Genomic DNA, 16,475 nt, shown 5'->3' with positions numbered 1-16,475 from the left:
CATTACCCTCCTATATAGCCTTTTTTGCCCACAACCCACACAGTGTACTCACACATATGTTGTATTCTGGATCTGCCACTGCATATTTCTGCCCAATATTGATGACCAAATTAATTACAGAAAAATTTAAAAATTGAATGTGGGCAGGGAAGCAAAGAGCCATAGCTGTCTTACCGACGACAGGACCGATTCAAGAATTAAAAAGAAATGACCCTAAGCTTTTCTTTTTCAATTCAAGATCAACCAATGTAATATCATTTGCAGACGAGTGTTACATTTTCATAGTTGCAAATACATATATGTCATATAACAATCATTTTACATGTTCATTACTCTAATTTTGGGTCAAAAGATTTAGAAAATCAATAAAAATAAAACAAGTAACTATGCAAAATTTAATGAAATAGCTTAGAACTATCTTTTCCCGAGATACTTTCAAAGTGTAACGTGTATATTATGACTTTCTGAAATTATGTTTATTTTAAAACATAGTAAAGAAAACGTGGAAAAAATACACAAAGAAAAAAATTAAATAAAAGAGCACAACTGGAAAAATCTTGGGCTCACGCTCGGATTCACCACATTTACATTTCAGCAATCATATCACTGTGCCACGAAGTCATTGAAATTGAATAGATAAATTTAAGAAAGGTTGCCAAATCTTAAAATAATATGAGATGAAGAATTGAATATATATAAATTTGCACCATTTTCAACATGAATTAAGACCACCTTTAACCAAAATAAAGTGCCATAATACACAAAATTATTCAAGTGTTGTTTTTCTGGTTAGGGGTGCATGGTTTTTGTCAACAGTTTGTCATTGTTTAGGTAGATACCTCAATATTGACTATATACTCCATACAAACTTGATGATTTTTATAATTATTATATAGGGGAACTATTAACGTATAAATATCATTATTGTTAATTTGAGATTACATGTGTATAAACTAAGGTTTGGTTAAAAGTGTATTTAAGAAATCACTACTTGAGTAGGCGAAAATGCCTATCAATACACTATGGCTTTTTTGAGATTTGGTTTGAGGTGGATGGGGTAAAACCACAAGCCTACCAAAATAGTTAGTAAATATTCTGTTATGATTATAGTGACAGGTGAATATATACATGTACAAATACGAGGCTTTACAACGACCGGTGCCCATTGGACCTATATATCACTTTAGCATATATAACATATTTTCATTTTCAGCAGAGCTAGGGCATATGAAATAAATTAGATTTTTACAAATATTTTTGTCTTACTGAAAAGATTAAATTTAAAGATTTTGACAGGTTGCCTTTGATTATTTTTCATTAGTGTTTAAAATATCAACTAGATCTTCATATCTATTTAAATTAACATTATGAAAGAAAGTTTTTCTGATGTTTTCTTACGAAAATACATTGAGGCTTAAACCAGTACGTGCCGAACTTAACTGGGGACGAAACAACGAATGAAATAAAAACATAATGTGTCGTGCGAATAGGTCAGCTGATTAATAAATACAATACTCGACGGTCGTGCAAATAGTCGATGAAAAATTATATACACGACGGTCGTGCAAATAGTCACTGAAAAATTATATACACGACGGTCGTGCGAATAGCCGATAAAAAAGTAAGTACACGACGGTCATGCATATAGACACTGCCGTGAGATTTATGTTAGAATTAATTAGGCCAACATTTTTTTATTTTCTGTTTTACGGGAATTTTTTTCTATAATTTGAGTCGGGGGGTCGAAATAAAAATAAAAATAAAAGCTTGAAATTTAAGCAGTAGGTCAGAAAAATAAAAATAAAATGAAAAAATGCAATAATGGAATTTTTTTCTGTGACCTTAATTTGTTAGGAAAAAAGTGTTATTTGAAAAACTTAGGTATAAAAAAAACACAAAATTGGTACTGTTAATGTATCAATGAACTACTTAGATATTTGGGTAAGGGGTGCATTTCTAGTATTAACAGCTTGCAATTTCTAATATTAATGCAAATCAAACATACAAATCTATAACCTTCTCCCAGTTGTCAAATATCAAAGTGTCACCATAGTAAAACTTATAGGACTTATGTCACACCCCTCATAAACTTTTCAGAATCTTTTATTTTTTGGTATTCAGCAAATTACAAGATCTGAGGATTTTGGACTAGCTCTGACAAAGTTATGGCAAATATACAGTGAGACGTTCAATGGATCAGCTAAAATAAATTAATTCACAGAAGTGCACATGACACATGATAAAAAGAAAAGTTGTATAATATTTTTTTCAACGCAGTTCAAATTAATATATACATAGGTGGAAAAAAGTACCCCAATCTCTCTATTGAAAATATATTCAAACTTCCTCAATCTGTAGTATATTTGATCTCTTTTTATCCTTATATTTTTCTTTCTGAGCATGCTTACTTTCAACATAATTGTAGAAAATATGTACATCATTCCCATAGTATACACATGTAAAGTACACATGACAATATTCTGTTTACTGCAGAATTCAAAAATTTAATCGTTGAAACTGGTTCTAATCCAGAACTTTTGAATGAAAAAAAAAGAAAGAAAAAGAAACCAGGTTTTGAATTTAAATAATATTTGTTAGGGCGTATCATTTACAACAATACTTTTCCCTAGTAGTAAAAAAACTTGTCTTACTAAACAAGAGAGATATATATATACACTGTATCAGCTGTTATTAATAGCTGATGTACATGTACATTAATTTGTTATATAGCACGCAAAATTCCATAAAATGATAAAAAAAGGAAATAATGTCGTGTATCAATCAAGCATATATTTTCGTAGGTAATTCTGAATTCCAATATTTGACATAAAACGAATGAAAGTTGTGACCCGAATTTCCTCAGTCACGCCACTTTCTACCAGTTTTACAGTGTTCTGTTCTGTCGTTAATTGTAAAAGAAAACATTATTGTCTTAAAATTAAGTTTTAAAAAATCTTCAAGACGTATTTCAATGTATTGAAGCAAAGATAATACGTACTCAAAACTTTCAAAACAAGCGGTTGACAGAACCTCAATTTCCACGTGGCCCTCTGCATGACATTTGATCAAGATTACTGTTTCGTCTATTTCATTCAATTTTTCATAAAAAGTTAATCTGAAATTTATACTTTTTTCTAATATATGACATGGACATGTCACTTTCTAAAATGACTAGTTAAAAATATATGAAACCCTCCGATTCTGACATTTCAAATGGCGCTATGCTGTGCAGTGACTATTCAAACTTCGAATACTGTGATTGGATGAATATATTTACCTCAGCCAGTGACAAATCGCATTTTGAAAGGCTTGTGAAAAGTTTATTTATGTTTCTTTTATTTTTTCAGGAAATAAACTATCGGCGGGAGAAATAAAAATAGAATTTGGATTAGGGACTTTTATTTTTATTTCATTTTAGCCCAAATTAGGGTCGGCGCTCCCGTAAAACAGGATATAAAAAAATGTTAGCCTTATTGGGTAGGCCTACGTACTCATGATACTCGTGAACTACTCTGAGTCGGGCGGAGTTTGACCACTGTTCCTATACTTTTCTGTATTTATATCCTTGATGTTTGTATTGTAGGTTAAGCATGTTACTTGCTATAGAAAAATTCCGTCTATTATTATATAAATAGTGCACGTTTTTGAGGGTAACAGTTGAAATTGACACCCCAAGGAAAACTATAATTGTCAACCGACGCGTCAGCGGAGGTTGACAATGGTTTTCCGAGGGGTGTCAATTTCAACTGTTACCCTCAAAAACGTGCACTATTTATTTTATTATACTGAATGTCTTATTGATTTCGGATGTCATAAAAAAATTCAGAGATCGTCGTTAACTTCACGCTTAGAAAGCTTTCAAACTCCCCGCTTCTATTTTTCTCAATAGGAAAGCCTTGGAAAAGATTTACCAACCTCTTTATTATTTGTTTGCTACTCAAAAAGTCCTTTATCATCTCAAGTTTGCACTCGCAAGGATGTTTCGTCTGTCGTTTGTCTTTTTCAAGTAAGCTACATCGGACGCAAGCTTTTATTGACGTCGTTTATTCGGCTTCTTTCAAACGCACAACCGACGTTTTGAGAATTCTACGGTGAACCGTACGCGCATGATTTGAACGCATGTGATATTTTCGTAATGTTACCCGTTGTCAAGTGTGTTGCTAACGCTGAGGGTAATATTACGGATTGTTAAATGTGTCTAAACCAATCAGATTTTAGTATTTAGCATAAAAGTATAATAAACATGATTGTATATATAAAACACTATATAACGTTAAATATCCCCTACTACCAAACTCCGTCACCATAAGCGGAATATTTTGGACTAATCAGTGTACATTACGTTCAATGAACCCCTAGCTTACTCAGTCACCAGGGTTCTCTATAATATGTCAACGAATTGATTATAATTTTTTTTTCCATAATCCTATTATTCTTCTTATTAATCCTTTGTCAAAGACCTTCATAAATACAACTGACATGTAAAAATGAGCATATTGATTCATATGTCGGAGGTGTCGATGGTATAGCACATAGAGGAAAAAGTGCTTACTGATTTCACATAAAATATGATAGATACAATAGATCACGTATAATTGTAATTGTTTTGGTTTTTTTTTTTTTTTTTTTTTTTTTTTTTGACGGATTCTTGAACTTGACTGTCATAATTTCTTGGCAATTGATTGTAGATTTTGAGCATGTAAAAAATGACATCACAATCCCAAAATCTGTTAGCTTCAGAACTGTTGCATTATAATTTTATATAATCTTTGACTGCTATGGTCAAAGACTAATAATTATAAAACCAAAACGCTACAGTTCTGCAGCTAAATATTTGTATAAGGACTGGTTGTAAGTCTGATATATACATCTCGATCTGGTTTTTTCAAAAAGGTGGTTAAATTTTACAATTTATTATTTAACGCCATGTTAAAAAAACACCAGATTAAAATTATAACAACCTTTTGAAAAAGCGGGCCCTGCTAGATTCATGACATACATGTATAATAAATTCAAGGCATTTTTACCTAAAAGTTTTGTATACCCTTGTATGAATGTAAAAAAAAAAACTACTTAATTTTTTACAGATTGTGTACCAAATGTTGATCCCCACAACATGAAGACACAAGGATTCAGCACGCAGTGTAGAGTGCATCACTGCTCTCAATGTCCCGGGGATACGGAATTCTACTGCATGACCTGTAAACACAGCCTTTGTCTAAATTGTAAAGAGAGACATGTTATGAGTCTAGATACACTGTACCATGATGTTGTGATGTACCGTGAGAAATTCAAGTGTTTTCTGAAAGAAGAAGCTTGTGTAAGACATCCAGGCAGGATATATGAAATGTACTGTCAATCCTGCAAACTTCCTGTTTGTCGTCATTGTAAAATACACAGAAAACACAAAATATTAAATATCAAGACAGCATATAAAACAAACCGACAACAACACAGAGAAATAATTCACAACATCAGAAGTGAGCTTCTCTATAATATTTGTTTCCTTCTTGCAAAAATCCACTCTGATATAAAAATTTTGCGTAAAGACATTTCGGATCATCAGTCATTGATGTCATCAAAAGCTCAGAGATTTAAAGATCTTATTGATGATGTGATATGTGATGTTAAAATCAAATACAATCATTTTTTGATTCATAGATTACTTAAACAGAGGACAAGAATGAAAAGACATCTTACTATCGTGGAGAGCTATGATCAGAAAACTGAACAGTCCATAAACAGACCTGTAGAATTTCTCTCATTTATAAAGAATATTCCTAGCATTAAAACAAAGGGTACTTGTATTCTTACAAAACAAGCCCTGAGTACAGAAGTCAACACAGAGGACTTGATTCAAGAATTAGGAGAAATCCAAAATATAGATCGAACAGGAAAAAGAAAAGTAGAAAGTGAATGTCTACTTAAACTGATGCCTACACCCGTGTTGCAAAAATCTGTCACAGTGAGAGGTATTAGCTTTGTAAATCACATTTCCATGGTGACCTCAGAGCGGGTCTGGGTCAGTGACCATGATGATATCTATTTGACAAACACAGTTGGTGATGTCATGTGACAGATGTACTGAAAGAGATTTGGTGGGGAATACATTCAGTGACAGGTGATGGTGAACTTATCTATATAGACAGAGAAGGCAATATCAACAAATTGTCTGTAGACAATAATGTAAAAACTACAATGATACATGTAACGAAAATGGAACCATGGGAACCGAGCTGTGTCTATTGCTCTCCAGTGACAGGAGATCTGCTAGTTGGAACAGTGAGACACAATAAATACACAGGCAAGATAACTCGATACAACAGTACAGGACAACATGTCAAGACCATCCAACAATATCTTCAAGGTCACGAACTATATAACCGTCCCATCTTTGTCACAGAAAATCGTAATGGAGATGTTGTTGTGACTGACTTGACCAAAAGTGCCGTAGTGGTGACAGACCACGGAGGAAGACATCGCTTCTCCTACACAGGGTCTGCCTCAGAGATTCCATTTACTCCATTTGCACTTTGCACAGATGCATTTTCGCACATTCTAGTGTACGATAATTATGCAGATGCCGTGCAGATGATTGACAAAGACGGCCACTTCTTGTCAGTTCTACTTTCTACAAAGGAACTTGGGATAAATTTAGCGCAGTGTCTGAGCTATGATAATAGAACTCACCATCTCTGGGTTGGATCAAGCAATGATACATTGTCTGTTTTTAGATATATAAATAGAGTGGACATTAGAACTGGTAGGTACTAGTTATTAACAAGATCATGAATCCTCCTCCCCCCCCCCTCCCCCACCACCACACATTTAAGATATATAAATAGAATGGACTTTAGAACTGGTAGGTGCTAGTTATTTACTAGATCATGAATCCTCCTCCCCCCACCAACACCACCAACACACATTTTCATAAAAATATCAAAACTTTTCTGGCAAGACAGGTTTTAATTTTAAACTTTATGTACTCTCTGTTCTCAAATAAAAAACCTTAGATCTACCTATATAATTATGTTATGTTCAAAATTTCAAATATTTATATTTTTATTCTAATCAGAAAAACAAAATATTTAGTATGATGAATAACTTCATTTACAGATTGAGCACTTTTTCCCTTCATTGAAATCAGTCCAGAGTGAACGGTTCGGATCTTCCTGCAGCCAGATAAAACCTTTCTGGAAGATTTGCATGGACTCCGAATTTATCATTGTTCGAATTTTAATCATCTAATCTATTTCAATGATTTTTAGGATAACAACATACATGTATGTTTATGCAGGAATGACACTTATCATCGGATCATTAACCTCTTATGGAAAAACTTGAATTTTAATGTACAGTAAATTGAAAAAAAATAAAGTTATTTTTGAACCAGAAAGGTATATAAATGTAATAAACTGTAAATCAATACAGACTTTCAAGTCATTGATTGGAAATTGAGTATGGTTGATTAAAGAGTATATACTGTCTCTTTTGTCAAATAGAAAACATATTAAAGTTTGTAAACTATCAAGGATGGGAAATACTTTGTTGACCATTTTGTTTTTATATGTCCATATATTGGCCAAGCTGTAATATATTAAAACATGTACTTAAGGTATGTATAGAGATATTGTGAATATGTCTAATTATGGAAGAGATGCAGTACATCCTAATAAAATGATTTTGCTAAATTTACCTTTAGCATTTAAAGAAAGGAAAAATACAGTGTATAATCCCACATTGTATAATTATTATTATTGAACTTGTCCTGTCTCTTTATAAATACCTTATTTATCGATTGTTATATTTTGGGTAGATGACCTTGAAATACCTAATAAACAACTGGAATTTGTATAGTACTTGAACTTGACATTCACATTTTTTCAAATCGTATGGTCTCTAGCTTATCAGGACAATACATGTATAGTATTGTCAACCTAGCAAAAAATTTAGGCTAAATCACGAACTAATTGCAACAGAAATTATTTCAATTATGATTAATAAGTTCAGTAATATTATGTAGTGTAAAGTCTAGAAAAAATATTAATGAGGGGAAAACATGATTTTGGCACAATGTAATTTACACCTGTATGTTAATATTACTTTACCCGGTCCTTCGGATGAGACCGTATAAACCGAGGTCCCGTGTCGCAGTAGGTGCCGGCATGAATAAAATCCCTCACTGCTCAATGGCCGTAAGTGCCGAGTGTAAGACAAAATTTGCAGCTCTTCACCGGCAAGTGGTGGCGTCTCCATATGAGTGAAAAATTCTCGAGAGGGACGTTAAACAACAAACAAAAAAAAAATAATATTACTTTAGAAAAGGGGCATAACTCTGTAAATCAAATTTTTCATGAGAATTGCTTATTTTAGCATTATCTTGTTATTATTGAAGGATCAATAATGATTTATTAATATTCACATAGATAATATCAATATGAAGTGAGTGCTTTAAAGGTGCCTGGACACAGATTTGAAGTTAATATTTTCTCAAATTTTCAGTATAATTTCATGACTTATATGTTGCTATAGCATTTCATACTAAAATACAATAAAAATCTTATTTCATCTCGAAGTTATTAAAACTTCGAATTTCTGGACGCGTTGGATTGACACATCCTTGCGCTTTCACATATTTTAATTTTATTCTTAATATTGAAGAAAAGTGGCAATTTTGTTGTGTATTAATGAAAAATATTAAAACTATAACCCAGTAAATTCAGAGTAGAAATGTTCGAAAGCAAAACCCACTCACAGTATTGGAAGTCCGTGCTCAGTGGTGTGTGCAGAGTTTAACAATTGAACACACCCGGTGAATCATAAACATTAACAATAACAGAGCTCGTGCCCTGTTTACAAAACAGTTTACGTTTCACGGGTGTGTTCAATTTGTTAAACTCTATACACATCACAGAGCACGTACTGACAATACTGGTGATTTGGTTTTGCTTTCGAACATTTCTACTCTGAATTTTCTGGATTTTAGATGTAATACTTTTCATTATTACATAACAAAATCGCTTCTTTTCTTAAATATTAAGGATAATGTTAAAATTTGTGTAAGTGCAAAGATGTGTTAATCAAACGCGTCCCGGAATTCGTAGTTCCAATAATTTCCAGATAAAATACGTTTTTAATTATATTTTCGTGTGAAATGCTATTGCAATATATAAGTCGTGATATTATACAGAAAATTTGAGAAAATATTAAGTTCAAATCTGTGTCTAAGCACCTTTAAATTGAATTTTATATTTGTTTTGACAGTTATGGAAATGTAATAACTTTAAAAATATCAATGAATAGAGTTCAGGGAAGAAATATATATATATATATATATATATATATATATATATATATATATATATATATTTAAAAAAGTTAAGGTCAGAAATTCATACATTCTGTCTATGTAGAACACTTCTCTTTCTAGACAATATCTCAAAAAACCATTGAGCTCTTGAAATGAAATTTTATATCGCAAATCCCTATGGTCTCTAGAAGATTACCTTTGATTTTGAGATCAAAAGTTCAAGGTCATAAATATAATTCATACATTCTGTCTGTGTGGAACACGTGTTTCCAGCAGGGCTTGAAATAATTGATGGCCCACTGGTCTGGAGCCAGTGAAATTTTCAATCTGTGCTAGGACATTGCAGAGGGCATGTGCCCTTTCGGTCTGCATTTTTTTATGTATAATAAAATTCATTCACAGTCGGGCTAGTTAACTTGACAGGCTTGTGTGTCCCAAATTCTGCTGTTTCTTGTTTTGTTAAGTTGTATTTCTAAGTATCACAATATAAAAAAAAAAATATTATTATTACGGTTTTGGGCCAGTCTTTTTAAAATCCACTAGCCCAGTTGGACATTACAAGTACTAATTAAGCTGACCAGTAAAATTTTTAGGAGATAGCCCGAGTGACCAGTAAACAAAAATAATTTTTTCTAGCCCTGTCCAGGCAATGTCTTAAAAATCTTTTAAGCTTTTGCAATGAAATTTTATATCTCAACTTCTATGGCCTAAGGAAGACCACTTTTGATTTCGATGTCAAAAGGTCATGGTCAAATTCATACATTCTGTCTGTGTGGAACATTTTAATTTCCAGATATTATTCAAAAAGCATTTGAGCTTTTGCAGTGAAATTTTATACACAACTCCCTTTTTTGCAAGCTTTTTTCAATGAAATTTAATTAATGTCACAACTCCTTGTGGCCTAAAAAAGACGATTTTGGGTTGAAAAGGTAAAGGACAAAAATATCGTACATTTCATTTGTTTGCAACACTTCTTTTCTGGACAATATCTCAAAAAGCCTTTTGGGTTTTTGCAATGAAATTTTGTATCACAACTCTCTGTGGCCTAAAGAAGACCCCATTGATATTAAGGTCAATGTCGAGATTAGAAATTCATATTTTCAGTATGTGTGGAACATTTTTGTTTCTGGACTTAATTTCAAAAAGACTTTCGAGCTTTTGCAATGGCATGTTATATATCTTAACTCCCCATGTCCTAAAGAAGACCACTATTGATTTTGAGGTCCAAAGGTCTAGGTCATAAATTTATATGTTCTGCCTGTGTGTATCACTTTTGTTTCTAGACAATATCTTTAAAAAATCCATTGAGTTTTAATCTGCATTGAAATTTTATATCACAATATCTCATGGATAAAAGAAGACCTCTATTGATTTTGAGGTCAAAAGTCAAGGTTATAAATTCATTTTGTTAGAATCAGAAGTGTGTGGGGTGACACTTCTGTTTCCAGAAAATATCTTTAAAAGCCTTTGAGCTTGTACAATGAAATTTTATATCAAAACTTCCTATGGCCTAAAGAAGACCCCTATTGATTTTGAGGTCCAAAGGTCAAGGTCATAAATTCATGCGTTCTGTCTGTGTGTAACACTTGTTTCCTGACAATATCTGAAAAACTTGCTATAGCCATAGAAAACTCCTATTGATTTTGAGGTCAAAAGTCAAATTCATACATTCTGTTTGTTTGTTGTTTACTCATATGGAGACGCCATCACTTGCCGGTGGAGAGCTGCAAATTTTGTCCTATTCTCGGCACTTATGGTCATTGAGCAGTGAGGGATCTTTTTCGTGCCAGCACCTACTGCGACATGGGACCTCGGTTTATACAGTCTCATCCGAAGGAACTGTCTCCACGTCCCACAGTGGGATTCGAACCCGCGACTTAAGGATCAACTCCTTACTTCACTACTCTAGGGCAGACGCTCTAACCACTGCGCCACGCGGGCGACTTCATACATTCTGCGTGAAACACTTTCATTTCCTGACCAGATGATAACTCATAAAGCCTTTGGTTTTTGCAATGAAATTTTATACATGTATCAAAACTCCCTATGGCTATGGAAGAAGCATATTGATTTTGAGGTCAAAAGGTCAAGGTCAGATATTCATGCATTGCAGAAAATGGTTTCCAAGATGATGTTTTGTCTTAAGAAAGACCCTTAAATGATCTTAAGGTCAAAGGTCAAGCTCAGAAATTCATATATTGCAACAAATGATTTCCAGATCATAACTTTTGTTTTAGATGTTGTTCATCTTTTTCAATGAAGTTTTATATCATAACTCTCAGTAACTTAAAGAAGACTCATATTCATTTTAAGGTCCAAAGGTCAAGGTCAGAAATTCATACCTTGCAAAATATGATATCCAGATGTTATTTTTAATTTTCATTGAGCTTTTTCCATAAAATCTTTTATTGTAACTCCCAATGACTTAAAGAAGACCTCTATTGGGTTTTAGATTAAAAGGTCAAGGTCAAAAATTCATATCTTGCATAAAATGGTTTCCTTATAATAACTTAATTTCTCTTTGAAGTGTTGCAATGATTTTTTTTTTACCTTTAGTCAATATGAATTAAAAAAGATACCTTTTGATTTTGAGGTCAAAATGTCAAAGACCAAGGTCAGAAATTCATATATTGCATGCTTAGTTTTCAGATGATAACTTTAGTTCTCTCTCTTTGCAATGAAATGCAAGGTCATGAATTTTTTTAACTTAAGAAAAGACTCCAATTGACTAAGGGCAAAAGTTGAAAGTCAAGGTCAGCTTTTTTTCTCCATCTGCATTTTATCCCATCCAGCCCATTTCTTTTTTCCTTAAATGGAGGACACAAATTCCCTGAATTAGCTTGTTTAATTATTCTTTTATTTCATGTAAATGAAATACATTGTGTATTTTGAATACTGTAAACATAGTTTTTTCCACAGGGCCATTAAATTCCATGGCATCACAATTTCCGTTCTATCCTCGAGTTGAAAATCAAGCGGATTTCTTTATAAGACTGCCACAATATGAATTTAATGTACTTTAAGTATGCTGGAACAAATTTCTGTGGAAAAACTGTGACTGTGTACATAGCATAAATTAATACCATGCGGAAAAAAGTACTTCTACAGTATTATCCATATAGTTGGCATTGACCTCTGAATTGGTTATTGGTTTTTAGGGATATTCACTTGTTTACTGAATTTTTTAAGGAAAAGGAAATGAAAAAATTCGCTAGAATTTATGTGGTAGTTTTGATGCAACGTTTCCTACTAGGTTAGGGTAATGGGTTAACCCTTTAGCTCAGTTGGTTAGAGCACTGGACAAGACATGCCAGAGTTCCTGGATTCAATTCAAAATGAAAGCAACCAGTTTGCAGCCTGGTTATTTTCTAATGGGTAAAAGTAATTGCCCTTAAAACTTGGAATTGGCACTTTAAGACAGATGGGGACACTTTTTTTCTCTGGAGGGAGACATGAATGTGATGCACAGCTTCCTACTAGATTGGGATAGTTGCTTAACCCTTTAGTTCAAGTGGTAGAGCATAAGAAAGAATGCCAGAGGTTCAAGGTTCAATCCCAAGCTGAGGCACCTACCTGTCTCTGTTACATATATATATAAAAATATTAACTCTGATACTTTCCTCACAAAATAATGAGTACACAGCAATCATGAATTTGATCTGATTTCATAATTATGTGCATTGTTGGCCATAAGTAATTTTTGTTATTTTCTTTTTCACAAGGAAGATTTTTTTTTTTTTTGATTAATTAGTTTGGTCATTGACTTCTTCAAAACATCCAAATTTTAGATCATTGTTGATTTCTTCATAACCATGATGATACTTGTATTAACCAAACCTGGCTCAAAGCATACTGTGAAAATACCACATAGACTTAAGTTGACTTTAAACTTTCCAAGTACACTATGCAAGTATGTTTGTACTATTTATGTATTTTTATTTATTTATTCTCCATTTGAGTAGTGAAGTCTATATAAGCTCATGATTCTGAAAGGTATTGAAGCATTATTGCTTCACATAAAAATTAATGTGGACAAAAACACTAATACACACAGTGGATATTATAACACACCAGCATTTTGATTTGGGGGCCCTAATTATTCATTAAATCACTTTAAGGTACGTGTACATGGTAGCAGACCTTCACTGCCCCTCGCCCCTTCTAGGTCCTTTATCTGTTAGAGGACATTTGCATTTTACAGGGCTGATAGTACCATGAAATATGAAGATAAACACTATTCAATCTTGAAAGTCCAATGAAATGATAAAAATTTGAAGCAGAGCAAACACGGACCTCAAAATTTAGAGATACGTGGGATCAGGTGCCATGGAGGAGTGAGCAAACCCTGCTGACCGGTCACAGCCGCCGTCTGAACAGATAATAACCAGAGTAGTTTTCTTTGTCACTTTTATTTGTACAAATCTATCTACTTGTACAATACTAGGATGACCTAATCGTTTATAAATATCAAATTTAAACACAATGCATTCTTGCTTCAAAATGTTATATCAGATGTTAATGTACATTTACTCTAAAATCAAACGCAACACAGATCTTGTCAAACTTTCAAAGCATCATTTGAACACTGAAGGAAATCACCGAAAAATTTTATGCCATCAAGCATTATGTTGATACAACATATCTTCAAAGTCAACATATAAACCTGAAGTCTTCAAGAATACATGGCCATATTGTTGAAAAAAAAAATATGCTTTTCTCAAGCTGATGTGAGTTCATTTGAAATAGAATTCTATCAAAAGAAATCTATTTATAGCATTTTTAAAAAAAAAAGAATGAGCTTGCCAAAAGTTTGATGAATTGTGCTTTGGTATGGGGGAGGGAGGGGGGAGGGGGGGGGGGGTGATGGTGGTGTTGTTATTCCACAATATAGCTAAGTAACAAATGACTGACTCTTGAGAACAGCAAATTCACATGAAAACTTCAAATGAATGTACATGTACATATTAATATTATGAAGAAAAATAATTACACCTCATTCTGAACATGTTCACAATATAAATACAATGAGTAAACCCTAACATCAAGGAAATTCATGTGGTTTACAATTCACCAATCATAGACGTGTTTACATTTTCCTCACAGCTGTTAATAAACAGACAATCAACCAATGAAAACCATTATAACAAATGATGTAGAATCAGTGTGTACACAATTTATAATTTAAATTCCATCTGTACATTTTAAATGACCAAGGGTCAAACATAAAAATTCACTGCATAGTGAGTATCCACATTTTCCCCAATACACATGTGCATGCAGTTCACTTCATCAACCTGGCAACATCCATGAAATTAACGGCTACTTCGGGAATTTTGTTTCTTCATTTATTCATTTTAATTTGCAACATCGTTTGTACCTGATTATTCACTGAGATCATTTCCACAGAAATATTGTTTACTTTCTCTTAATTAACACAAAATTAATTAGCTCATTAATGATATAAAAGACACTCTCTCTCTTGTGTTCTAGGATTGGAATGTTAACGTCCCCTTTGACGAATGTTTGATTTTTGGTCACTCAGGAAAAAAAAATCATTTTGTGTACAAATTTCGAAGTTAAATTTTATATATTAATTCTAATTTCTTTAACAAAATAAAAATCAATGACTTGAAAAATTAAATTCATTCAATAAAACAATCAAACGATGAAAACAACTTTCAAGTTGATGGAAATCTTAATTGTCTGACATATCTCCATATTCTTTACATTATTTTTAAATCATTTTCTGACATATTTTAAAACTTTTTGACATAAACATTATCAAAGTCAACACATGATTTATATGTGTATTGTCCATCTAATTTTTCACTCATGAAAACATTCTAACACAATATAAACCAGTAAAAAACACAATGACTAGTTACATTTCACAATTGCTTGTATAACAAAGAAAAAAATTGTTTACATTTTACAATTGCTTGTGACAAAAAAAAATTATCAAATTTCCTGTTGCCTGACAGAATTCTGGAGGAAAAAAATAAATATCAAGTGAGAAATATTTACACGATGTTGGATATTCAAATAAAGTAATTCTGCACAGAAAGCATGAGATGTTTCATAAATTATTGTGGATCAAGCCATTTGTTTTGCATGAGCTACATTTTGAGCAGGAGCCATTGGAATCAGGATTGGAGTCAAAGTTCAACTTTGGGGTCAAAGTTCAACTTATCTTTTTTTTTTTCTTTAACTTGTCATCCTGTGTCATACAATGTATAATTCCAATAAAAACTTTTTTCAGTACATTTATATACAATACATATACAGCTTGGCAATTTTAGGGAGAATAACAGCTTAATATCTTTGTACAAGAAAAAACAGAACATAAATATTTAATGAAAACAATCAACAGTCAAAGCTAGACACCTAAGGTCACTAGCAAGCAGGTCAAGGTCATTTATATATATATATACAAACAAACACATGTACCAAGTGTGCATGCAACAACAGAAATACAGCCAATAACAGTTTGACCTTGACCTTAAGCTTAGAAGGGGGGATTATTAAATATTTATGTACAAAAGAAGGTCAACACTCTCACCTTCCACAAATTGACCTTGAGAATGCTAGGCATGTTCACACAAGTGTCTCTCATTTTAGCTTTACCTATTAATCTACATTGTGCACAAAAGTTTTCTTATATTGGAATACTGATATGTTTTTTTGTTCCGATAAGTTGCACATAAATGAGTGTCCTCCGATTGAATGATGGAATACGAACAATGAACTATTCACAAAATATCACCGTTTGTAAAATGCTGTCGAAAAATGTCCTCATAACTCATGACTGTTCATCAACATTGATAAAAAAAGTGTATAAATATGCTGTTGTTTTTTTTTTCCAAAATGACTCAAGTGATGTCAACATTTGTTCATAAATCATTCTCTCACATTTTGATTACAACATGACCCATGTCTTGTTTGATATTAAGAACATTTCTCCCAGCACTGATTTCTTCTTAACTATTCTGCATACACACAGTGATGGACAATATGCATGGAAACATTTTCTCTTAATTGTTACATTAAACTTGTGGTACAGCTTAAGCACTTTTTCAATCCATATACGGCTTTCCCGCATACTAAGCCTTATCACAAATCATACGATACGATGGAGTCATGGGAGGTCACCGATATTAATGAATTC

General features: G+C 32.6%; 2 protein-coding genes across 2 annotated transcripts; both read left to right on the top strand.

Moving 5' to 3' along the window:
- The first annotated feature begins 5,116 nt into the window (after window positions 1-5,116).
- On the top strand, window positions 5,117-6,076 carry LOC133178808 (E3 ubiquitin-protein ligase TRIM45-like). The gene has a single exon (XM_061313499.1). The coding sequence runs from the start codon at window positions 5,117-5,119 to the stop codon at window positions 6,074-6,076; it is 960 nt and encodes a 319-aa protein (XP_061169483.1).
- A 140-nt stretch (window positions 6,077-6,216) lies between these two features.
- LOC133178807 (uncharacterized) lies at window positions 6,217-7,387 on the top strand. Its single transcript, XM_061313498.1, has 2 exons — window positions 6,217-6,763; window positions 7,117-7,387. Exons 1-2 carry the CDS (start codon window positions 6,217-6,219, stop codon window positions 7,119-7,121), a joined length of 552 nt encoding a protein of 183 aa, XP_061169482.1. The 3' UTR covers window positions 7,122-7,387.
- The last annotated feature ends 9,088 nt before the right edge of the window (window positions 7,388-16,475 follow it).

Source organism: Saccostrea echinata, unplaced genomic scaffold (genome assembly GCF_033153115.1).
Source record: "Saccostrea echinata isolate AGI-Se365-2 ecotype Australia unplaced genomic scaffold, CSIRO_AGI_Sech_v1 ptg000003l, whole genome shotgun sequence".
NCBI lineage: Eukaryota > Metazoa > Mollusca > Bivalvia > Ostreida > Ostreidae > Saccostrea > Saccostrea echinata.
The sequence above is the reverse complement of the archived record's forward strand: the minus strand, read 5'-3'. Positions and strand labels throughout refer to the sequence as shown.